This window comes from Myotis yumanensis, unplaced genomic scaffold, assembly GCF_028538775.1.
Source record: "Myotis yumanensis isolate MYYU_CA2020_CCGP unplaced genomic scaffold, mMyoYum1.0.hap1 SCAF_4, whole genome shotgun sequence".
Classification (NCBI taxonomy): Eukaryota; Metazoa; Chordata; class Mammalia; order Chiroptera; family Vespertilionidae; genus Myotis; species Myotis yumanensis.
This window is the reverse complement of record NW_027223755.1, coordinates 7,196,528-7,221,784: the sequence shown is the minus strand read 5'-3', so window position 1 is coordinate 7,221,784 and position 25,257 is coordinate 7,196,528. Positions and strand designations below refer to the sequence as shown.

The 25,257-nt window shown below is 53.8% G+C and overlaps 1 protein-coding gene across 1 annotated transcript; it reads right to left on the bottom strand.

Annotated features, from left to right (window-relative positions):
- Positions 1-633: 633 nt before the first annotated feature.
- Positions 634-24,123, bottom strand: GDNF (glial cell derived neurotrophic factor). Its single transcript, XM_070411415.1, has 3 exons — positions 24,067-24,123; positions 19,523-19,696; positions 634-1,395 (listed from the first exon to the last, which is right to left on the bottom strand). Exons 2-3 carry the CDS (start codon positions 19,668-19,670, stop codon positions 911-913), a joined length of 633 nt encoding a protein of 210 aa, XP_070267516.1. The 5' UTR covers positions 19,671-19,696; positions 24,067-24,123; the 3' UTR covers positions 634-910.
- Between the last annotated feature and the right edge of the window lie 1,134 nt (positions 24,124-25,257).

Sequence of the window (25,257 nt, the reverse complement as noted above, 5' to 3'; positions counted from 1 at the left end):
TCCGTATCTGAAACAGATGCATTGCATCGAGTAGCTTCTCTGGTCACTGGTGACCACGCACAGCCGGAGCTGGGGTGTATGTAACGCGTCTCTCTGTAAACCGATAGCCGCCGCCGGGTCTCCCTGCCCCTGGGAGGCGGGGGCCTCCCGGCTCGCTCTCCTGCAAGAATGCTGCTGAGAACCGCAACCGGTTTCCTGTTTCCAAGGCCTTAAAGGAAACACTTTCAGGTTGGTTTTTAGTCTTGAGGACAGCCTTTTAGGTTCCTAGCCAACTTCTTCCCACCCCACACACCAAGTTCAAAATGAATCACCAGCCAGCCGTTCCCTACATGCTGGTGGTAGTAAACCTCAGGCCTCAACTTTCAGATGCAAAGGTTACTGTCTCTGTGTCTTTGCTTCCCCGCCACCCCCCTCCTTTCCGGGGTATGTCTCCACTGAGTGACAGAAAAATAAACCTTCCCTGCTTTCAGCAGTAAAACGTAATGACAAGGAATGACACCAGGATTCCGTTTCCCCGGTGTCTCCCGATGTGTGAAAACAAACCACAGGAGACACACTGGTTTAGTTTCAAGTGCATCCGCAACTGTGCCCGTGACTGGTGGACTGGTGGGCTGGTGCTGGCGGGCTGCATCAGATGAAACCATGGCAACCCCTCCCCCAGGGACACCAGCCCTGGGCTTCTGGTGGCATCGGCTGTTGTCCGGGAGAATCCAGACGCTGTTTCCTCTCTCCTGTCCAGGTCTGTGTAGCTGGATCTCTCTGTCCCAGGCTCCCACATGGCTCTCCTCCTCCTCCTCCTCCTCCAGCTTGGTCCTCATCTTCCATTCCGGGCAAACATTTCCTGGGAACCTTGGTCCCTTTCTTTGCACCGCAGCAGGAATGCAATACACAGCGGTCTCTGGAGCCGGAGTCAGATACATCCACACCTTTTCGCGGAATGCTTCCTTAGAATATGGTAAACCAGGTTATCATCTAGAAACGACAGGTCGTCGTCGAAGGCAATGGGCCTGCAGCAGGCCTGCCCTACCTTGTCACTCACCAGCCTCCTGCTTCTGGACAAGTTCTTTAATATTTTGTCGTACATCGTCTCGGCGGCCTCACAGGAGCCGCTGCAGTACCGGAAGATCAGTTCCTCCTTGGTTTCGTAGCCCAGACCCAAGTCCGTGACATTCAGGTGGATGGAGGTTAGGACGCAACCCCGGTTTTTGCCCCTCGGGCCCCGCCGGCCCTTCCCTCTGGGGTTCTCTGGGTGGGCGGCGGCGGCCTGCCGATTACGCTCCCTTCTAGGCAGCACGGCCATTTGTTTGTCCGGGGACCTTTTCAGTCTTTTAATGGTGGCCTGAATAAAATCCATGACGTCGTCAAACTGGTCGGGATAATCCTCTGGCATATTGGCTGTTCAACGAGAAGAGAGAAAAGAGAAAACGTGAGACGACGACAGTGATCATTGCCAGCTGTCTTCTAGGCCAAAGCGCCACCTAAACTCCGCCAGGACGGGACGCACAGCAAAGCCAGCAGCCCAGCCGGCGAAGTGACCCCTGTTCCCCCCGGAACAGAGCTGACGGGCACCCGCCAACACTCCGCAGGAGGACACAGTTCTGTTGAGAGAGACCGAGCCGTGGGTGACACGCTTCCTTGTAGAAAACACATCCTTAGAGGCATGGTTTTCATTGGAAGAACATGTCCATTTTCAACATGTTGCTGTGAGCAGGCTGGTCCTCAGAGCCGGTTTTCTTGACTGAAAACAGCCTAGAGTAGTGGATCACCCACACTGAGAATGAGCCCCAAAACGCTCACCCGAAAGGCAGATGCCTACCCTTAGGGGTGGGTGTGAGAGGGGGCCAGGAGTCTGCAGCTTTTCCAAGCCCTGGAGGGATTCTGATGTAGGCGATCCATGGAAATCCTGAACAAAGGATTTTTTGGATGGGAAGTCTCCCAACATGGCTACAACCCAGTGCTCCTCCCTGAAATCTCCCGACCTAACACCTCTGCGCGGTGGAGGGGCCAGAGTCTTTCTGATGGAACAAATGAAAAGCTCCTGAAGGCAAGTCTATTTTAAAACTTCCTGAAAAAAACACTAAGAGATTGCAGAACAGATTACTTTTCACTAAGAGGCTAATTTACCACTTTCTCGCAGCAGCATGAGATTAAAAAAAAATATGGTAATTCTGCAAGATGACAATGAACTGTGTTGGCCGTAAGTACAAGGAGAGGCGGTGTGTGCACAGGTGGAGTGTGACCCCCAGGTGGGTCCAGCCGCTGCTGCAGGCTGTCACGTGACTCCCACTGTCTTTGGTTAAAACAGGACAAGGCCTGTGTGCCTCAGGGACGTCCATCGCATGGAGGGATGAGGGGCCCCTGCTATGATGTCTGAGGCCTCTGGGCAGAAGCAGCAATTCGCTCTCTTGGTGTTTTCTGCTGTGTTTCGGCATTTGCTTTCCCTGGTCAAGTGAGAGAGGATGAACCATTTAAACAACTTAATACATTTCTGAAAGAGGAGAGTAATTCGAAAGCCCGTTTACTAGGGACCAGACCTTTTGTGCTCCCCTCATCTCATTTTCAGGCGATTTAGTCTGTTTAGGGTTATACGTGCCTTAAAGAAATATACCACAAAGGAGTTGTTAGCAAGAGCGAATGTTTTTTTCCAAGACTGTGTTAGAGCAGGGAAGGATTACACTGTGCCTACCCACGTCCAATTGTTCTGTCATGAACTGATTGTTAAGACAGGTATCGGGTATCCTATTGTGTAAAACAAAATCCAGCTGACATGACTTAACCACAGCCATTTATCTAGCTATCCATCTGTCTATCCATCTGTCTGTCTGTCTATCCATCTGTCTGTCTATCTATCCATCTATAGGCTATATATATACATTATATTACATATGAACTATAGTAATGAACAGAGTGGGATCGTGTGACATCCCCAGAGCACCTCGGTGCCCGATGTCTAAAATTTGGCACGGGACGGTTCTGCTGCCCAGAAGTCCCGAAGCTACTCCGCCCTGGCCTATGCCCCATCTCATCTCCTGCCAGGATGACTCCCTCATCCCAACCTTACCTTCCTCCCGTCCATTTTCCACCCGAAGCCAGAGCAGCACCCTTAAAACTGTCCATGCTGCTCACACCCCTGCTCTGCTCCACACCCTCCAATGGCTCCCCATTACTCTTGGGGGAAAAGCCAAAGTCCACAAGGGCCTGAGGCCCTACCTAACCCAGCACTGCCTCACCCCCAGCCCTTGCTCCCTCTGACCTCACCTTCTCCTCCCAGCCTCCCTCCAGCATCCCTGGCCCCCTCACTGTTCCTTGAACACAGGGTTTCTCAGCCTCAGTACTATTGGCATTTTGGGCCAAATCATTCATTCTTGGCTGTTGGGGGCTGTCTGGTGCATAGTAGGATATTTAACTGCATCTCTGGTCTCTATCCACTAGATGCCAGTAGCATGCCCCCGCCCCCCCCTTCAGTGTCAGACAAAAGTGCCTCCTGACACGGCCAAATGTCTCCTGGTGACAAAATCGTGTGGGTTGAGAACCATAAATCAGACACGAGCAGGGGCTTGGGCTGTTTTCTCTCTGCCTGGAACACTGTTCCTCAGAGCACCTGTGGCTCCCTTCCCACGTCCCCTTCAACTCCTTTCTCAAATGGCCCCCCACCAAGTCCCACCTGACCTCCTGTTTAGAACGCAATCTCCCCCAAGCCCCGATCCAGGCCCTCCTAACCCCACTGCCCGCCATCACCCGGGACAACTCACCCCACGTCTGTTCTGACAGATGCGAACCCCAGCAGGCAGGGGCCTCTGCTTGCTGGCTCACCAACGGGCCCCGAGGCCTGAAACACCATCTGGTCCCTGGAGGCCCTCAATACTTTGGGAGTGAACTCATTCACATGAAGAGGGGGACAGAAAGAGCCCATCTTTCCAGGGGGCACTCGGGCTTCTGCTGCGAACCACACCGCTATGAAATGAAAGGCTCCAACACCAACAGCCCGCCTCACAGTCATTCTCCACCTGAGAGCCAAGCTGAATAACCATCTCCAAGCGGACCGCTCTGCCCCCTCCCCCCTCCACCCCCCAGGCCAGCCTCCTGCAGCTTCCCAGCGTTAGGGCTCATGCCCACCTCATCCTGAGTTCAGAGTTCACCAAGGGCTCCTGCCCCGAGTTCCGAGTTCCGGTTTCCCCAGCAGGACTGAGGAGGGAGAGGGTGCTGGGCTGGCCACTTCCTCTGACACTTTCTAACTGCACTTCCATAGGAAGCTTTCTTATTTCTTAAAACAAAACTTTAAATCTCTCTAATTTAGAGAAATGAACGACTTATTTTGAAAAATGAGCTGCTTATGCTGTTTGTGATTTTTTTTTTTTTTTTTTTTTTTTAGTAATAAGCTATAAAAGGGGAAATTAGGTGTGCTCAGTTTCAGGCATCTGTGCTTGAACTTCTAAAACTGCTGTATTTGGCGCGATTAATCAAGAAAAGTCTTCCAATTGCAAAACAGACCCTTTGTTTTTACAAAGGACTCCCAGGATGGGGTCCCCGGAGCCATTGAAGGATTCCCGAATAGATCATTAACTTAAAAACCTGGGAACACAGAAAGTTAAAATCGGTTCAGAATCAACTGAAGATTAATTATAAATGAGGATGAAACATTACTAAAATTCTAACATAAACTAATGGGGAAACATTGGATTTACTAAAGTTCAACCTACACTGGTGTAGAGACTCATTACTTTATATAACATGATAAATTACAATTTTATGTGACTAGGGTTATAATAATGATTTGAATCAGCATTTATAATGTTCTCATTTATTACCAGATACTTTCAAAGTTCCTGACAAACATGTTCCCTCCTTTTTAAGACATTTTGACCGCATGCCTTTTTCCGTCGGCTTTGCTCGCCAGACAAAACACAGAACACTTAGTTAAACGTGAGTTTCAGATAAATAGGGGATAGATTTTTAGTATAAGCATTCTTCCATAATGTTTGGGACATACTTATACTTCATTATGAGGCTGTTTAGTCCTTTTATCTTTTAAAAAATATGTTTTTATTGATTTTAGAGAGGAAGGGAGAGGGAGAGAGATAAACATCAATCAGCCGCCTCCTGCATGCCCCCAACTGGAGATTAAGCCCGAAACTGGGCATGTGCCCTGCCTGGGGACAAATCAGTGACCGCTAGGTGTATGGACAACACCCAACCCACTGGGCTGCCCTGGCCAGGGCCCTTTTCCCTATTTCAAGTGCCACTTGGCCTTTTGGGGATGATGCAAGTGGCAGGGTAAATGCACCAACCACGCAGGCTTTTGGGTGAGGGATGCCCTGAATTCAAAGGCCTCCTGGCACTGGGAAGCAGATGAGAAATGTTCGATGTGTTCAACCGAGGGGTGTAGTTAATAAAAACTTCTCCTTTCTGTGGGAAAACCTCCCTCCTACTTGTTGTCATTGTGGAAATATTTAAGTCCCAAGTTCAGGCCATAGGCGACTCTTATTGAGCTGAAGAGTTCTCCTCCTCCCCTTTCTTCTTATGGAGAAATAGAGCAAAATAAATAAATAAATATTTATGCTGAAAGTTTTATAAGGATATATATTTTGGAAACCAGAAAAGGGCAACAGTATATTTTCTAAACCACAGAGCAAATAATCCTGTCCCTTCCACTAAATTCCCAATTCCGGGCCCTTTGATGCTGACTGAGTTCATTCATAGAGCGGCCTAGGTATCTGGGGGTGCCAGGAGCCATGCACCTCACTGAGCCTGTCCTCGAACATCCTGCTGAGGCCTTAACCCCGGTCCGGGCAGGCGAATGCCGGAAGCCCAACGCTGCCTCAGTGTTCCAGGAATTCACCCAGCCGAGGGGAAGAAAGGCACTGAGGTTTGGATTGGTTCCCTACATTAAGACTTAATGTCATATCATTTTGTTCTTTATGCTATAAAGGGGTTGGCAGACTGTCAGCTACACGAATGGCCCTCATTAGTATTAACTTTGATAGTAAAATACCTGCCAACCACAAAAGAGGACAATCTTAAAAAAAAAAAAAAAAAACAACCACAAAAAACAACAAAACACTTGCTCACTTCCCAGACCAACTTCGGGGAGAGATCTTAGTTGGAAAACAAGTCCATCTAAAAGCTCAAGTTTTTGCCCTGGCTGGTTTGGCTCAGTGGATAGAGCGTCAGCCTGTGGACTGAAGGGTCCCAAGTTCGATTCCGGTCAAGGGCACATGCCCGGGTTTATGGGCTCCATCCCCAGTGAGGGTCGTGCAGGAGGCAGCCAATCAATGATCCTCTCTCATCATTGATGTTTCTATCTCTCCCTCTCCCTCTCCCTTCTTCTCTGAAATCAATAAAAAATATTTGAAATTAATAAAAGCTCAAGCTGTTGAAAAATCAAAATACCCAAATGCATTTAAGTCATTTTTCAGTTTGCAACCGAATATCCTGGCATCGTCCTGTTTAAAATATTTCCACATGGATGTGCCCTTTGTATACACAGTTATTTAAACACACGGGACCTTGTGCGGGGCACGACTCCCAGAACAAGCCGCTCGGAGCACACTCCGCCTCCCTTGATCATGGCGGAAAATACGTCCCCTCGGGAACCAGGGGCTGGGAGAGTGACTATTAGTTAAAGTTAATTGAGTTTTTGCAGGAACAGCGGTGAGACCTCAGAGTATTCCCTGCAGCAGCCACGCTGAAAGTACAGAACTCAAACGCTGCCTTGCGGAGGCCGGCCTCGGCTGGACAGAGTGCCTCCTGAGTGCCAGATGGCTCTTAACAACAGGACAGGCGAGCTGGGTTTCAATCGCAGGGGTCATTTCATGTTTGCAGAGCTGTCCCCCTCTCACCCCACTAGGCTGGGACTAGGCCGGCCTTCAGCCTGTCTTCAAGCCATGGGCCCACGAGAGAGGCTGTGCAAAGCTGTCTACAGCGCGAGGGGATGACCCCTGGCCAGGTGGAAGGGGACTCAGGGGACCCAGGGAAGGTCCCCCAGGGTCCCAGGAAGCAGGAGGCATCTTCTGAGCCAGCTTGGGCCACTGGGGCTCAGGGGCTCAGGCCCGGGTGTGGCTTGCTCCAGGGAGGACCGGCCTCTGTACTTGCAAAGCGCCCGGCATCCATGTTGCGCCCGGGCAAGGGTTAGCGCACTGAGGACCACAGGGCAAGCTACTGCCCACACAAGGCCACGGAGGTGAGAGGGTCTGGAACCAGCGCCCAGATGCCTGCACGCCAGGTAGTGCCCGGCGCTGGGTGCGCTAGCCCCTGGGTGTGCTGTGCGGGGCTGCGGAGGTGCTGGGCAGCTCCTGCTCATGTGAGAAGCTCCCCTAGAGGCTGCCCCCAGACAGGAGGCAAGTGGGAACCCCCAAGTGGGGGACATTTAACCTAACATTCTCTGCCTACCTGTACCCAGGTAAAGTCCACCTTGCTCTGTAGACCAAGTATATGAAAAATAGTTCTCTCTACAATACATATACATATACACATATATACTATATATATGTATATATACACTATATATATGTACACTATATAGTAGTTATATAGATACAGACAATCATACATATATGTATATATAAACACTTGAATGCTTATATGAAAAGATCAGTATAAGATTCCTATAACCTCTCAAGAAAATTCCTGTCATTCATTTAAAAAAAATACTTTTTTATTGATTTAAGAGAGGAAGGGAGAGGGAGAGACAGAAACATCAATGATAAGAGTCATTGATTGGCTGCCTCCTGCATGCCCCACACTGGGGATCAAGCTTGAAATCTGGGCATGTGCCCTTCTGGTCCATAGGTCAGCACTCAACCATTGAGCCACACCAGCTGGGCTACACCATTCTTTAGATTAGCTATTTTTTCCATCAGGTACAAACATGAGCTTCTTTTACTACTATTAAGATATTATCAGAACTACCTAGTGGGGTCTTTTATAATCCCTCACATGACAACATTTCATTCTATATTTTAAAAAACAGCTTCCTTGATGCACTTAAACACCTTACCAATATAAAGGTGGGATGGATGCCGACTTTCACACAGAGCTAACATTAAACCCAGCCACACCTCTGCAAGGCTAAAGGAGGAGCTGAATATTACAGCCCCTTTACAGACCGGGAAAGTGTGGCTCAGCGAAGATCAGCATTTGCCCAGGGCCACAGGCCTCGTAAATGTGGACCCAGTTGATTTGGTTTCAAAGCTCACACTCGTTGCAGTTCTGCATGATGCCTGTTTGTTCCTAGGTAAAGCTCTGACTACCATGAGGCTTTCGAACGGAGAGGGCATCCTGTGCCACCGTCCTTCGGTCTCCAGCATCCAAAAGCCAAGCAGTTAACTCCACCTGTGCATGGTCAGCCACCACATTCGGAGCAGGAAGTGAGAAATGCACCTTCTGTTGAAGATTCAGTATGAATTCTAATATTAGGCTGCCTCGCCCGCGGAGCTCAGCACCCTGTCCCCACTGAGGGAGAGCGTGGCCTCAGGGGCCTCTCTCCCAGGTCCTGGCTCCTGCGCCTCGGTCGCAGGCAGAGCTGGCGGCCGCCCAGGTGAAACCGGAAAGCCGGCAGCCAAGGGCAGCGGCCGATTCAGACACAGCGGCCCCGTCTCCGGAAGCTCCTCAAACGCACCCTGGCACCAAGTGCGGGTTCTTGCGGCAGAGCTGGAGAGGACGGAGCCCGGGATGCCAGTCTGGGTCAGCCCTGCCCAGCCTCGTGACCTTGGACTAGTCACTCAAGCCCGGTGAGGTCAACCAGACCCTCTGGGCCCCTCCCAGGCCTAAAAGCCGAAGATGTGGACAGAGTCTTGGTGGACAGTGCTGCCCAACCCTGGTTTTTGGTCACCTCTGTCAAGGAGGGGCCACCTCGGGGATGTCCCCAGCATTCCACTATCGAGGGGCCGGGAAACCGCACAGGAAGTGTTACAGGTTCTAATTCTCAACCTTTTCAGTTTACCTCTTGGCTCTACAGTTACATTTGAAATAATCACCACCAAGCGCCTGTCAACACACAAAGCCCTCTTCCTGTGCCCTGTCCAGGCAAGGTGAGGCAATGTGCAGAATGGGTCCTGTATTTGAGCCTCAAACCCCCCCGATTCTAGTGGGAGACACCCCTCCACCTCAGTCTCCATCTGACCCCCGAGAGGACAGCCTACACCGCCATCCTTCAGTCTCCAGCATCCAAAAGCCAAACAGGACACTTGCCACTTTCTTAACATCTCCTCTCTTCTTCATCTCTGATTTTGCTACTTGAAGCATGTGTGGGTCGGACTCAGCTCCTGTCCCCGAGGCCGGAGCCACCGAATGGATCGCGAGAGCCCCACAGCTTGTCCTGGACACGGCCGACCCTGGTCCTCATTTGACCTTCATCGACCTCTGAAATGTGTCATGTTAGTCCCTGAGAATGTTCCAGTTTCCTGAAGAATCCCACCAAGTTCTGTCGTCTGCTGTTATTTAAAAGTGTTCGTTTGGCCATTTATTTAAACTAATTTAAAAAAATAGTCCGTCAGTCACTACGCCCTGGAGTGCCGTGCGTCTCACATTAGGTAACGAGCGTCCTCGCGCTCCTGTTTTGGATGGAGCACCATCCTCTTGGGTTAACTTCACCAGGGCCCCCCCAGCACCTACTTGCTAAGAACAGTCACCCACAGAGCAGTCTACGAAGCCGCCGTGGCCACTGCCAGAGCTACCAGTGCAGCTCTCCACAACCCATGGTTTGTTGACAATAAGGCATAATGACACCGGTTTATTTGAAAAGTATTTGCGTTGTAAAAACACCCGTGTTTTGTTGTTTTAAAACTGCATTTCTGGATCCTCTCAAGGCAGAAGAAAAAGATCTACCAGATTGCAAACCATTTCAGAAATAGAAATCGGGGCCCAGGGTATACTTTTAACAGCCACTTTGCCCACCAAAACGTCATTTACTTTCCCATCTCCACCTCCTTGGACCAATAGTGCACACACTTATTTATTAGACTGTATCTTGAATTTTTTAATCCTACCACTAACTAAGAAAACTTGTCTGAATTATAATGGAAATTGCTGCATGAATACCAACAGCCAAAAAACAAACCCCCTCCCCCTGCCACAAAAAAACCAAACAAAACCAACCCTCACTCAGGCAGACAGACTATATCCATTTTGTTCCTCAGATTCTAATTACCCTGCTCTGATTTCCACCTGTGTCCATACTTTGATTTTAGTGATGCTAATAATTTTACAGTAATAGAGCCTGGCTTCCCTGGGGGGAAGATGTCCTTTCTCCTGCTTTTAAATCAGGAAAACAGCCAACGGGGTGTCCATTTGTTAGCTAATCCACGCACACCTGGTGTGAGCAAAAAGCACTCGCAGTCAGCAATGAACGCCGCATGCTAACGAGTGTGCACCAGGTTTCGGCTGCTGCCCTTGGAATAAACTTGGTGGGGAAGGGCGAGAAAGTGACCCGATGAGAGGAAGTGCACAGCAAGCCTCTGGGGAAAATAACCCCTGTGGGGTCACCAGAGGCACCAGAGGGAAACCCCAATGGAACCCAGAAGCAACGGCACCTGAGCCTGCCTGTGGCCGAGAGGCCCAGGATTCCCGGGGACCCCCAGCCCTTCCCAGGGCCAGCTGAGCTGTGGGGAAGAGGCCTGGGGGACCTGGGCAAGAAGAGGAGGAACGAAGAGAAGAAGAAAGAAAAAGCAAGGCTGGGAGAGAAAAGTGTTCTCCATCATCTGAGCCTGTGAGGTAGACCCTGTGGTCAGGCGTGGGGAAGGACTTCCTCCCCTCCGCCCAGTGAACACATTTATTGGAATGAATCCCTTGACCCTTCATATAATCAGGTCTAAGTTTCATTCAGAAACGTCCCCCTTCACAAAACCCCAGTGCCTGGCTTTTCTCCTTGCTGACTTTCTGTCGTAGCCAGAGTTCCGTCGTGCTGTCGCGGTGTCGCTGTGTTGCCGTGTCCTGGGCTGGCGGGACGCCATCTTGTGACATGGTCTCAAGAGCCAGTGCTGGGCTTGGGCTGCCCTGGGTCTGGAGTCGGGCTAAGTTGCTTAACCATACAGAGTCCCAGTCGCCCCTTAAAATGGGGATAGCCACCCCTTTCCCCGAATGGAAGAAAAGGTTTCAGCTCAGTGCCTGAAAGCACCGGACACATGGTGTAAGGTAAGTGCACGTGGTCGTTACGTCTGTGGTTATTCCTCAGTGGCGTGAAGATCCACTCCACCGGCTGTAGACAAGGCACGATTTCCCCGAAGGGGATGAGACACTGGTCCCGCTGCTCCCCGGGAGAGGCCTGGGCCCCGGCATGGTGGTCTGTGTTCTGTGGGCAGAGGAGCAGGCCTGTCTTGGGAGTCTGTGCTGTGTCTTCTGTGTTTCTAGAAGTGCCCGAACATGAACCTTACAGGCATCAGCTGATTGCTCGGTCCATGAAGAATAATTGTGTGCCCTCTGGCTCAGATCTGTGCCTTGGGACTGAGGCTGGCCCCCCTCTGGGGGCACAGGAACACTTTCCAGAGTGCCCGTCGGTTGTTTTAAGAGAGTCAATGTCCAGATCCTCAAACTTGCACACGTGCTGTCTCTCCCAGAACTGGCCTGCCTGCAAACACTCCTGCAGCCGGCCCCCCTTTCTCAATCGCCCTCCTGCTCACTGAGAGAGCTGTGCTTCTCCCCCACCTCACTCCTTCTACGGGGAGGCACGGACCAGGGTAACACTGAAGGTGCAGGGAAGGACAATCAGGCTCGCATGGCTCCTGGGGACAAGCCGAGGCTAGAGCTTGGCATCCTGAGGTTGACTCACTCTAATCACCTACAACCTTCACAAATCCAAACAGAAGGGAAGTCTGCAGGGCAGCAGGCAAGACAGCTGGGCTTTTAAAAAATGTCAGTGTCATGAGAAAAAAAGGCTTGGGGGCTATTCTAGAATAAAGGAGAATCAAGAGACACGGCGATCAAATGTGATCCCCGATTAAGAAAACAACTACAAAAGACACGACTGGCAGAAGTGGGGAAATTCACTATGGACTGTCTGTTAGGTAACAGTATCGTATCGATGTTAAATTCCCCGAGACCGGTAACTGGATTGTGGTTCCATAAGACAATCTCCCTATTCTTAGGAGCTACCCGCTGAGCTACTTGATGGTTTGCTGGGAACTAATCCTCAAAAGATTCAGAAAATAAAAATGAAGCAGAATGCTAACAAGAGACTTGGTGAAGGCACATGAGGACTCATGAGGGAAGGTCCCAGATGAATAACCCAAGAATATTGAAGCAGGTGGTGCTGTCTTCATTCTGCCGAGGCTTGGTGCTTTATCTGCCTGTCTGGCCATCCACACGTCCCTCTATTCATCCTATAATTAAGGTCTACAAGTATGATGGTTTTCATGGATGTATGTTAACATGTGTACTTGACTTGAAAATGAACTTGGCCCTTTTCTGACCCAAAAGTCAATTTATTTGGGCCGGGCAGTTTAATATTTCTTTAGGAATTGAATAAGATAAATTTGCCGGGTCAAGGTTTTTCCAAAAATATATGTGAAGTCCAGATACAGTTCCCAAACGGGCTGGATATTACATTGGGTACAAGTAACTGAACTCATGATAAAAAGCTACAGAAGTCATCTTAGACGTATCAGTAGTTTACAACATCCTGGGTGCAAGTTCACAAAGCAAAAAAAAGGCTGACACCTTAAAAACCACGACTCCCCACTTCAGTTATTAAAGTCGTACAAAAGTGGGTTCTGTCTCCACCGAGCTCACTAGTTGTTTTCCATGGCAACCCTCACTGCCCATGCACACCTCTCCTGCTCCCCCTGTGGTAGTCATTGGCGCATGTTCCCAGGTGAACTCCCCATTCCCTGGGCAGAGGAGGAGGGATCTGAGAAGAAGCACCTTCCAGAAGCTTCCCAAAGGAGTAAGACTAGCAAGCATTTGAGGAGACCTTGCTATGTCCCGAACAGTTAGGGAGCCTTCTCTCATTGTCAAAGGCATCTGTGTTACTGGAGAACGTAGAGAAATTCATGTTTCTCTCCTTAAAACACGCTGACCTGGTCTGTGAAGTAGCCATTAATAATATGAGCCCAGGCCCACTGCAGCCCAAACAAAATCATGGAAAGGGCCTAACAGAGATTTATTAGCTTGCTTGCTTGATTTTCCTGGGAATCTGTTCTTCAGTGTTGGTCAATGTATTTTTTTTTAAAGGGTAGAGATTTTTAAAAAATTATGTTTTTATTGATTTTAGGGAGAGAAGAAGGAAGAGGGAGAAAGAGAAATGGAATCGAGTCTGAAACCCGGGCATGTGCCCTGACGGAGAATTAAACCGGCGACCTCTTGGTGCATGGGTCGACGCTCAAAAAACTGAGCCACACCGGCGGGGCAGTGGATGTAATTTTAAACAAACCAGTGATCTTAGTTTTCTGATATGGGAGCACAGTCTATGTGAGGGCAAAATTACCGGCTTTGGCGCTAGAAGTTGGAGGGTTGAATTCTGGCTTCACCATTCCTGATTTTGTGACCTTGAACAACTTTCTAGGTCTTATTTCTTCACCTGCAAAATGGGGATACTAATCTCCTCTCGTCTGCTGGGGCTCAAACATCTCAATTTTAGGACAAGACATAAAACCTATTTGTTAAAAGCAGGGTTAGCATGTGGGCCACTAAGAGGCACTAGTCCCTTACTTGAGGACTGATAGGTGGGCTCAATTGTGCTTCTACCTAGAAGCTTCAAAACACAAGGCATCATATTTCAAAGTGAAGACTGTGCCTGTGCTGTAGACCCCACTCTCGAGCAGCCGGCCACCTGTGTAACTTCCACAGGGTGACATGTGTTGCAGCCAGATCCCACTCGCTGCCGCCTGCCTGCGCCAGGAGCTCCAGGGGCGCCCACGGCCATCAAAGAACAGAGCAAGCACCTTCTTTTCCTGGATTTCACAGCATCTCATAATCTGGGTATCACCTACGGAGATATCCTAAATTTCACACCACTTCCCGCCACCTGTTCCCAGTACTTGGCGACGGGTCTGGCCTCTTCCTGTATCCACCACCTACCCCCTGCCCATATGGTGGCCACAAATTTGCCCATGTTTCTCCTTGGTCTGGAATGTGCTCTTTCCCTTCTTCCTCCCCTTCCTAATACCCGTCTTTCAAGTGCAGCTCAAATCCTCCCTCTCCCCCAGTCCTTTCCTGCTATGATCTCCAAACTCCAGTGACCTCGTTGCTAGGAATTCTTACCGTGACCGCAGCTAACGTAAATCTCTGGCAGACAAAGGTATCTGTCAGACTGACAACCGCCTGCCCACCCACCCACCCACCCACCCATCTGGCCATCCATAGTTTACAACTAGATCATAAGCTATTTAAGTTCACAGTGTTGCCTTTAGATACCACATAGGGCCTGGTGCAAAAGATACTTAATACTTGCTTCTTGATGGAGCTCAAGTGATTAATTAAAGAGCAAGTGTTTTAACTGAATAAAAGTTGGTACTACATAAACAAAGATGAAAGGGATGTTAGAAGGGGAACATGCCAGATAGCTTTTATTTTCATATCAGCAAAAGTAGAACCTTTGAGCAGAATTCTTTGGCTGTTGGATCAGGTCCTAAGACGGGCCAATTCAAATTAAGCCTGAAATAGATTTCTCTAAACAGCCACAGTTTGAAATAGGTCTTGAGCCTGGGGCCAGAGTGAGATGTTGGACTCAGATCTCAAGTGAGGAATCAGTGACTCCTAAAAGTCTGACATGCAATTTCTTCCCCCAGCCCCTGTTTTTATTAAAATTTTTTTTTCTCATTCTGACATGCAATTTCTTGATCCCAAGAGCCCCTCTCTAGCTCAGATAGTCACCTTATTACAGTATCGCTCATTCATATAGTCCCCATAGCTATAGGAAGCAATAGATGGATGGTGTATTTATTCTGTATCCCATCCCATTCCATTTGAAAGCTTACCATTTAACCAGCTGGTTATCCTTAGCTGGATAACCAAGGGCGGAACGTTTACTCAAGTTCACTAAAGCGTTTTGCTGGGTTTATGAAACATCTTAAATTAAATATCCAGCTGGGATCATTCAGAACAGAAACACAGTCTCTTAATACAGGTGGCTTCCAACTCGCAGCCCCATGGCCGCTTGCACATAAAGCTCTTCGCTTGCCCTGGCTCCTTTCTCCCCATAGGGGAGGAGGGTCTCCCCAACATGACTATGGGATCGGATGGGAAAAATCCCATAGGAACTATGTGAGCTTAGAAGATGGGGGAAGGGAAACCTGGGAAGAGCCGGGGGGAGCTGACCCAGGGGCAGACTCCCAGGCAAGGCTGACCTGCCTACGTGCTGACCAACCCCATGATGGTGGGGCCCAAAATAGCCTCCCCCCAAGGCCTGCGCTACTTTCACTCTGCGAATTATGCTGCGCTGCTTGAAATTTGCCATTTGGAGTGGCATCTTGGCTGAGGCCGGTGGGAGGAAAGGCGCTCCTTGGGGCCATGGTGATGGGCCATTGGAAACAGGAGGGTGACAAACAGCAACTACAATCCTCATCTCTGGGGCTTTACGCAGCATTACCTCATTTAACCTTCACAGCCACCCCAGGAGGCAGGCTTACTATTACCCCTATTGTACCGATGAGGAAGCTGAGGTTTAAGAGATGTGAAGTAATAGCTGGGTAAGTGGCAAGGCTGGGATCCAAGCCATAGTCTGATCTGAATGGGGAGACCTGAGCTTGTGCGGTTGAAATGCTCTGATTTCTTGCTCTGCCCTCCTACAGATGAAGGAAGAGACTCTAGCCCAGGGGTGGGCAAACTTTTTGACTCGAGGGCCACAATGGGTTCTTAAACTGGACCAGAGGGCCGGAACAAAAGCATGGCTGGAGTGTTTGTGTGAACTAATATAAATTCAAAGTAAACATCATTACATAAAAGGGTACAGTCTTTTTTTTTTTTTTTTTTTTAGTTTTATTCATTTCAAACGGGCCGGATCCGGTCCGCGGGCCGTAGTTTGCCCACGGCTGCCCTAACCTAATAATATTGTGAATTATATTTCAGTTGTATCGTGGTTTACTTGCTAGCTTGATTTAGAAGATGGTTCCTATAGGCAATTTTGTGACTTGCTACCAAGCAGGGGGAGCATAATCCCACTATATTACAACAAACTGTGGATGGCCTGTAATTACAGTGTAACAACGCTCAATGTTTCCTCTAGCGGCTTCCAGGCCCACAAAAAAAAGCCCACTTTACCAGTCCAGGGTTTTCCCCATTTACTCTCAGTTTACAATGCTACCAAATGGTACCGCACGTCCTCCATACCGGATAGTATGTCCCATGAGGGCAGGGACTCTGTCTGTTATGTGTACCAAGGGCCCCCCAGCACCGAGGACAGTGCCTGGCACATTCAGCCACACATGAACTCTTTGTTAAACGCATCATGCCTTTAGATCACAGCTTTTAAAACCACATACACTTTATGCCTTTTCTGTGAAACACCTTTAGGTCTCGCCCGCAGCTGCGACCTGGTATGCGACTGTGATTAACTACTAAATTCACGCAAGCTGTGCAAGATGGTTTTAGTCGATAGTTGAAGTCCTTCCTCCCACATAAAGGGTTTCCCCCCAACAGCAAAACCAAATGCTCTCTGCGCGTGTCCGTGGCTTGGGGACACTCTGGCCCCAGCTTCAGCGGACCTGCCTCCTGCCATCCTGGAACTCTTGGACACAATCTGCCTTTTTGGGCTTCCTTGTAGCTCTAAAGTGCTATGCCGCCTGTGGGTTCCACCTTCTAGATTCCTCATGCCTGCCTTAGTCACCTTTGGGGAAGATAGTGGCAAAAAGCAAAATAAAAGAACAAAGATAGCTAAAGGAAGAGTCTTGGATGCCCCACAAGGAAAATCACAAATCCTCGAGTTTCGGTACGTTCCAGCTGCTACAGGGGGTGGCCACAGCCCATTTACTTTGTAGCCAACCTCTAGGGAAGCAAGTGAGCCACTTATCATTTCTACTTGGGCAGTTCATCCTCGGAATAGGATCCTGACTGCTTCACTGACACTGGGACCGGCAGGACACAGGCAAGCCCGGGGTGAGTACATGGGCGGGGCGCAGCCCAGTCCCCTCTGCGCAGCACAGAACGACTGTGGCGGCGTCCAAGAGCCTTCGCTCCGTCACTAAGATACCGCACTCGAAAGGAAGCGGGGCCAGGGCTTATGGCACGTTATATTTTCAAATGGGACAAGTGACTTAATGCTTTTCTGCATAAGCCTGAACCAGTGGCACGGTGTACAGCGCAGGATAGAAACGTCAGCGCCGTGACAGGGGCGTGCTGGCACGGTAGAGTGCTCAGAGCCTGCACACTGTCAGGGCCCCGCCTTCCCTGCGCTGACAGCTGGCTACTGGATTGAACGTACCTGGAAAGAAGTCAGTTTGGCTTAGAAGGCGGCCCAGTTTCTCTGCAAGTTTTCCTCTAGGACCTACTGGGTCTTCCCATAGAGACAGCAGCCCTGGGTGGGCTCTGCTGGTTCGGATGTAAGTGGAGCAGTCAGAATCCTGTCCACTGTGACTCAACATCCGTTTTGGAAAAGGGAGGCATCTCCCTCCCCCCACAGCAGGCTCCCCGCCTCCCCCATCAGCAGGAACACTGCTACCTGGCTTTGTGACCGGTGGTATCTTGGAGGCACAGATTTTCTCAGGGTATTAGCAGGTCATAGTGATCCTAACCCTGACTGCACATCTGACTCACCTGGGGAAGATCTAAATCCCCCAGATGCCCAGGCCACGCCCCAAACCCATTAAGTCAGAATCTCTCAGGTGAGGCGCAGTGTCAATAGTCATTCAAGTTCCCCCCGTGATGCCAATGAGCAGGGGTCTTTTATGAGAATTTTCCCAAAGGAGGCCAGGGCAGGGGCATGAGGGCCAGGGGGGCAAAACTCATAGCCACTGGCATTTGGGGGTGGAAAGGCCTCCCTTTACTGTACAGTTTTAAATCGTTCATTGAGTTCTCAAGCAAGTAAGTAACGTGTCCAAAGTCACAGAGTCTGTCGGAAGCAGAGCCAGACCCAGGCGCTGGCACTAACTAAGCCCAGGTAGTCAGGACACAGATATGCCACCGAGGGCTCCAGGAGTCAATGGGCTTCATCATCTGGCAGCCACGGTTCCCTCCTGCACGTCCCGGTTAGAGAACAATCGTCTACCACTGTGTCTCTGGTCTTCTGGCCTAAGCTACGCGAATGAATGAAAAGCCGTGTAGCTCACACGGGCACTATTGGAGAGACACTGGTACTGAGGGGCATTTTACACTTAAGGTTCTATTGCAGAATCATTTATAGAGACTAAGACGGAAATTCGCGCTTGAGACCAAAGCCCTTAAGAATAGGTTTCTACAGCAAAACTAAGTGACGGAAACTCTCGGAGCAGCTACTTTAATTTCAAGGAATCAAGCATGTCCTCTTTCTAACCTAAGTCACTCTTGAAGTCTTAATTTGCCTTGAAAAATGAGCTTTTTGGGGACGTCTGGCAGAATATGCTTTTATTGTTGTAAAGAAGCATAAAATAAAGACATCACATTTCCTAGGCTGGTCTTAGCCCAAGGCCGCAGGGTTTGGGGGACTCTTAACCACACAGCTGACTTGTGGAGCCACTTCTGCTGTGCCTGTGACCACAGAATATTTCAAGTGCAAACTAGCTGGGGGCTCATGGGAGGGGGAGTAGCCAGGGTGATTTCCTGGCTAGAGCTCTCTATTGCTTTATTTGGGGATTGTGTCAAATGTTATGCCTTGAAACCTACATACACTCCCCCCCTACCCCCCGCCATGACCTCTGACCTGTAATGTAGCATGCCTGGCTTCAGGCAGCAGATACACTTCTGAAGAGTGGAGGGTAAATTAAACCACAGCTGACGGCCTAATAAAGTGTCCTCTAAAACACCTGTGAGAGGCGCCATTGCAGGTGTACCTTCTAATTTGCATAACCTGGTTTCCTGTCTTAAGAGTTAACATTGTCATCTGTGGGGTGAGCTCCAGCGCTCCCGCCAGTTCCAGCCAGCACGTTACCCTGTCTTTCCGGAACAGGCCCTTTCCCCAGCAGACCTGACACGGCCCAGATCTTGCTCCGGGAATCCCGTCCCTCCTATGTTTCCTCTGATGCGGGTTTGGCTTGTGAAACCTCAGCCTCTTCCCTGGCCAGGGCGGTTTAGGATGGAGACCAATTGCTTTCAGGCCAGGGCTTGGGAAGAAAGAAAAAACAAACGTGTGTGTGTGTGTGTGTGTGTGTGTGTGAGAGAGAGAGAGAGAGAGAGAGAGAGAGAGAGAGAGAGAGAGAGAGGAGAGGACTGTGTTTTCGGTGGTCTAGAAGATACTGTTCATCGGAATTCTAAATGCACAGCGTAAAACGTGACACCCTCTGTCCTGGGCAAACCAGCAGCACGTGTCATGTACAGACTAGGCCTGTGGGCAGCATCCTGAAGCGCCTGCGCGAGTCGGAGGTAATGCTGCCACCGGGCTGGCCTGGGGTGCGTGCGGACGGGGGGCGGGGTGCGTGGGGGTCCGCCAGTGGGCCCCCCGCGGGGAGGGAACGGTTCTTACAGTCACTGCTCAGCGCGAAGGGCGCGCGGCGGCCGGGGGAGCGGTCTTCGGCGGGCGCCTCGGGAGGCCTCTTACCGGCGGGCAGCGGGAAGGCGGACGCGGTGTGGAGCAGCGCCAGGCAGACAGCCACGACATCCCATAACTTCATCCTGGAGTCCCGGCCGGCGGCGGCACCTGCGCCCGCGGGCGAGAGAACCGAGAGCGCGGTTAGGCCCGGGCGCCCCTCCACCTCGGCCCCCCGCCCCCTCCGGGGCTCTCTGGGCATCTCCGACTCTCGCCCCGTCCCAGGGGCGACCCGAGCCACTCTCTCGGGGTCCGCACGCAACCGCCTTTCTCTTTCAACACCCCGTCCCGGGGTCTGATTGTGGCCCAGGGCCGCTGCCCACCCCCCGTCCCTATACGACGACACCAGGACCCTGTCACCTCGCGGACACCGGGACGCCCGCCCCCCACTCTCTGGGGGCGACCAGGAAGCCCCCACGCTGTTTTGCGCCGCCCCAGCCCGTCTCTCCAGACAGCTGCGGGCAAACCGGCTCTCAGCCCAAATAAGCGGCCAGATCTTTTATTTTAGAATAAAATCCAGCACCCCTGGGCCCGGGGTCCGGGTCCCGCGCCCAGCTGAGCAGCGGCAGGCTGGGGGCACCTCCGACCCCACCGGCCGCCCACACGTCATCGCACCTGTTTGGTGGTGGGAGCCAGGAGTTAGTAGCGACTTGGAGACTGGGCCGGGGTGGGACTGTGTTAAGTTACGTAACTCCCCGCAGCATCCACTGCTTTAAAATACGAGTTCCCCCTCTTAAAGGTATGCACATCCACCAACTACATGAAAGCCCAGGGGAGCATAAAGCGCGCGCAGCCCCTGCTGCAGCTTGCACAGGGAGGGAGGGCGTTGGTTTTGAAAATGTTGACCCTTCGTGGTATATATATATACCCGGACACTTCCAATTGTGCAGTTTTGCGCGATTTCGAGTCTACAATCCCTTCCCTTCCCAAACGAGTCTCGAGCTCCCCGCGCCCCATCACAGTCACTCCTGGACGGTTGTACCGAGTCCTGGCCTCTGGGGCGAGGGGATCGGGGCGGGGGGACAGGAATGCACCGGCCTCGGAAGGCCTAGGCCACCAGCGCCCACGAGTTGGGGGCTCAGCTCAGCTCTGGGAAGGGGCTCCTTTAGGCTTCACAGTCCTCACACCCCTAGAGAGTAGGGCCGGACGGGCCAGGAAAAGGTTTGGTCAACTCTGGGCCAAACTCCACCCAATCAGGAGGTGGGGAGGGAACGCCGGTACCTCGGGGTGCGGTGTTACCCAGCGGCTTCCCAAAGCCGGTGTTCCAGTTTCTAAGGGAATTCTCAAGTCAAATATCCCCTCTCCTCCAAATAAAACGGATTCTAGGGAAATCTCCGAACTTTTTCCAGGGGAGAGAGTCAGGCAGTTTCCAGGTGATGCAAAAACCCGCGCGCCTGTCCTCTCTCTGAATCCCCAGGCTCGCCGCCTCCTCCCAGCAGCCGCCCCTTCTTCCTCCCACCCACCCAGCGCTCCCGCCGGGGCTCCTGTACGGGCCACCCCGGGAAGCGCTGAATTCCGCAGCCGCCTCCCACCGCTGCGGAGCCTAACGCACTTCCCATCCCTCGGGCGTCTGTTGGGTCGCCGCGCAGCTGTCGGGAGGGACCAGGAGTCGGTAGGGACCAGGCACTCGGACAACCTGCAGCTCCGGGCGCCTCGCCGGTAGGTTCACAACCCGGGGAAAAGCACAAGCGCACGGCCCCGGCGGCACCGCACCCGGGCCGGGCGCCGGGAGCGCAGCGACGCGCGTTCGCAGGGAGGACTGGGGGCGCGAGGCCGGCGGCCCCCTCTCCCGGGGCCAGCCCCCGGGTGCGTGAGAAATGGCTGGCGGCCCCGAGGAGCGGGCAAGCGCGGGGTTAAAGCGCCATCCCACCTCGCGACGCTCGCCAGCAGGAAGCGACAGAGGCACCGGAGCTCCCTTCCGCATGAAGAGGGGCTTTGCTTTTCTCCGGCTTGGCCGACGGAGGGCTTTTAAAATGGGACGTGGGTGGAGATCCGCAAGTAGAAGTGTGGCGAAGCTGGCAGGAGAGGAACCGGGAGACAACCCCCGCCTCGCCAGAGGAGGCTGCCGGCTCCCGTTCCCGCCCTCGGCTGGCGCGGCGCAGGCCCCGAAAGAGCTCTCGCACCAGCCGGACCAGGAAGGGCGAATTCTCCCCTCGGAGCGCCGCGGGGGCCGGGGCCGGCTCCGGCCAGAGCGGCTCTTTAGTTCCCGGAGGGGGTGGGGGTCTGGGATCCGGGCACACACAGCGGCCGACAAGGAGGCATTCTCTGCGCCCTTCTGCCCCGCCCGCCCGCGGCTTCCCGGTTTGTCCCGATCACTTTCTCAAAGCACATCTGCCTGACGCGTTTCTGCCGCCTTTCCTACGCGCGCGAGTTGCTTAACCAGCTGCCCCGTGCGGTCACCAAGCTCTCCTCCCGAGTCGGCCTCGCCGGGTGCCTCCGCACCCCGTCTTGTACCCCTCAGGCGGGTCCCCGCAGGGCACAAGGGGCGCAGCGGGCGCCGGCCCCTGGTGGTCCTTTCCGCCCCGGGAGCTGCAGTGGCCACAGAAGCAGCCGCGCGCCCGGGGCGCTTCTGAGTTCCCGGCACCAGGGGGCGCCAGAAGCCGCCGGAGGCCCGCGGCGCCCACGCAGGCGGGGAGGCTGCGCTGTCATTTTCGATAAAAACAAACAAACAAACAAAAACCACAGGTAGGGTCCCCCTACCATCCGCCCCAAACCCCTACGACTCCCGGAATTTGGGGATGTCCTCACCAGCATCCCCGCTTTCCGGGCTCCCACCTCTCCAGCCTCCCTCCCTAGTTTTTCTCCGTTCACCGCACCGGGGCTGGTTTCCCCGCAACCTACATTTAGAATCCTCCCCCCCAGATTCCCGGAGTCGGAGGACAGCTTGGCCGCCAAAGCCTCCGCGCCTTCTTGAGCCTGGCAGGCGGGGAGGCGTCTTTGGGTTTTGCCTTCAAGATCCAGATCTCAGGGAGAGAAAAGGGAGGCGGCGCGGGGTTTTCCTTTGGGGCGAGGACAGAAGTTGCCGAAATGGATTGATTGCTTTACCGCACTGTGCCTCGTGTCCATCCCAGGCTGTCAGAGGACTTACGCTCCCCGCGTTGGGGCCCAAGACTGGGGGAAGGGAAAGAATGAGGGGCGCTTTCTGGAGCCAGTCTGGAGAGGGGTCTTTCTGTTAAAGGGCCCGAGGCCGGGTTTCAGGTTCGGGGTCACCTGAACCCCTTGCGAGAGTTGGGGGCGAGGACGCTGCGGGCTTCCCGGACACCTAACACTTGTTGAAGAGGCGACTCCGTCCCTCCCTCCCGGCCAAAGCGAAGGCGTTGCGAAGCCGCGGGAGCGAGACCTGGCCGGGCCGGGTGGGCGCGCAGTGGCTCTCGCTTGGAGGGTTTTGTGGGAAGAGGTTTGTGCGTGAGTTTGGAAGCGGCATCGCTCCCTTGGGATGCTTTGAGCGTAGATTCAAACTCCTGAGGAGCCGAGCGCGCTCTGACACATCCGTGGCCAAAGCCGGAAGACTGTGCCAGTCCCGCCAATAAGCAGAAAGTAGGGAGCACGGGGTTGGGCAGCCCCCGCCCCCCGAGGCGCGCGCGTCGGCTCTGCGGGCGCGTTTTCCACAGCCCAAACTAGGGGGGCGCCAAAAGGCTGGGGGTGGGAGTGGTGGTGGTCCAGAGAAAGGACATTCCCTGCAGGGATGAGGGTTTGTTTTCACCGGGTGGGGCTGGAAATCAAACCACGAGGAAATCTGCCCCGAGGGGATGCAAGGTAGTGGAGGGCGTGCCGTGGGCAAAGTGGCCTAGAGCACGGGAGGAAAGAGGCCATGAAAATAACACTTGGACGGCCAGGCGGAGGCCTTGGGGAGGTTCAAGTGTGTGTTTGAGGTGGAGGCCCGAGTCCTGACCCGTCCAGGGAGACCCTGTCCGAACCTCGACGGGGTGGTTAGTCTGGGTTGCAGGCATTAGCATCGTTCAAGCCGCCGGGTTCCGAAAAGGGCGAGGAATGTGAGCCCGCCCGCGCCCGGAGGAGGGGAGCTCCCTGTGTCAGGTCCTCAGCACCTTCAGACCCAACAAGATCATCAGTAAGTTTCACTCCCAGCAATATCTCTGCAGACGCACGTCCCGGGAGGACGCTCTCCGATCGCAGCGGGTCCAAAGATGACCCCCAACCGCGCACTTGACAGAAGAGCGCCCCGCCGAGTCGGGGAGGGAAACTGCCCCCTCTCGAACATTCCGGGGTCCACAGGCCCCGGGGGCACCAGATCTTTGCTCACATGGGAGGGCAACTCGCCCCTCCGCAAGGCCGGCTTCTCTCGCGTTCAACTTCTCTCCCTCCTCGTCGCCCGCGCCTCGGTTCCTCTTTCCTCTTTCCCATCCCGCCGCCTGCCCTGGGGTCCAGCCGCGCCCCCTGCCTCCGGCGCCCCTCTGCCTGCCGTGCCCGCCGGCGACTCGGGCACCACCCGCCCCCTCCACGGGGCCCGCGCCTCCACTTACCTCGGATCCGGTCTCCGCAGACCCCCGGTTGGACATTAACTCCAGGAGCCCCAAGTCCCAGCCAGTACACCCATCCGGGCCGCGGGCAGGAGCGCGGAGCCCCGCCCCACAGGTCAGGGGCGCGACGAGTTCCCAATCCTGGGGCCGCTCCCGGCTGCGAGGGCGCGCGGGAGGGCGCGCGGGAGGCGGCGGCCAAGGTTCCCGCCGCCGCCGCCGCCGCGAGAAGGGCGAAGGATGCCGACAGCTCCCCCGCCGGCCCCCCGCACCCCCAGAGGCCGAGTCCGAGCAGCCGCCGCTGCCTTGGGTCGGGGGGTGACACCGCTGCGAGCGCGGCGCTCTGGGCTGGGGCTGCGCGGGCCCGGGGCGCGGCGGGCGGCTCAGCGGCGGTGGCCGCGCTCTGCGCCTTCTCGGGGCGCCGCGCCGGGGTGCACGGGGTGGACCGGGCTGATGCAGCCGCTGCAGCTGAGGTCTGGCCTGGAAATCCGAACGAGACACCACGTCAACCAGCGCAGGGAGTCGGTTGAAGACATGAGGGCGCCAAGAGCGCAGGCTGGTCCTGGAAAGCCCGGGCCCGGGGGCCGGGGGGCCAGGTGGGGGAGGGGAGGCGCGGGGCCCTTGGAGGGGAGGGGTCGGGAGGCGGCGGTGGAAGAGGTAAAAGGAGAGCAGCGAGGAGGCGCCCGAGCTCCCGCGGCGGGGGCTCCGGGTGCGAGTGGGCGATTCGAGGCGCCCCTCCCGGGGTGCAGGGCGAGCGCTCAGCGCCTGGAGACGCTGCCGGGCTCGCGCCGCCTCCTCCCGGGTGGATCCGGAGGCGTGTGCGGAGCGCTGCGCGGTCCCACCGGAGGGGGCAATCCGAACTTGACTGGGGCTTCGTCCCGCGCGGAAGGAGGGCGCGCTGTCGGGTGGAGGGTTATCCTGCGCGATCCTCCCGCCTGTGAAGGCTGTCCTTCCTCTTCGGTACCTAGCCCTCTGGCCGCTCTGCGGGGCAGAAGAAGGCGGTGGCGAGGAGAGGCGCTGGGGGCCGAGTTCTCCGAGCGAGGCGAGCAGAGGTGTGGAGCAGCCAGCGAGGGGAGCCCAGTGTTTGCCAGGGGACGCTGAGAGCGGGGATGCATTTATAGGGCGCTCACTCCGTGACGTGCCCTCCGGTGGCTGCTCTGATTCGCTTTCCGACCTAAACACACATTAGTTGAGTCC

Bases quoted from the DNA above. Each gene is read 5' to 3' on its own strand.
- GDNF (XM_070411415.1), bottom strand. From the start codon at position 19,670: ATGAAGTTATGGGATGTCGTGGCTGTCTGCCTGGCGCTGCTCCACACC. The intron at 1,396-19,522 runs GTAAGAACCGTT...CTCGTTGAACAG, and splicing joins CTTCGCGCTGAGCAGTGACT to CCAATATGCCAGAGGATTAT.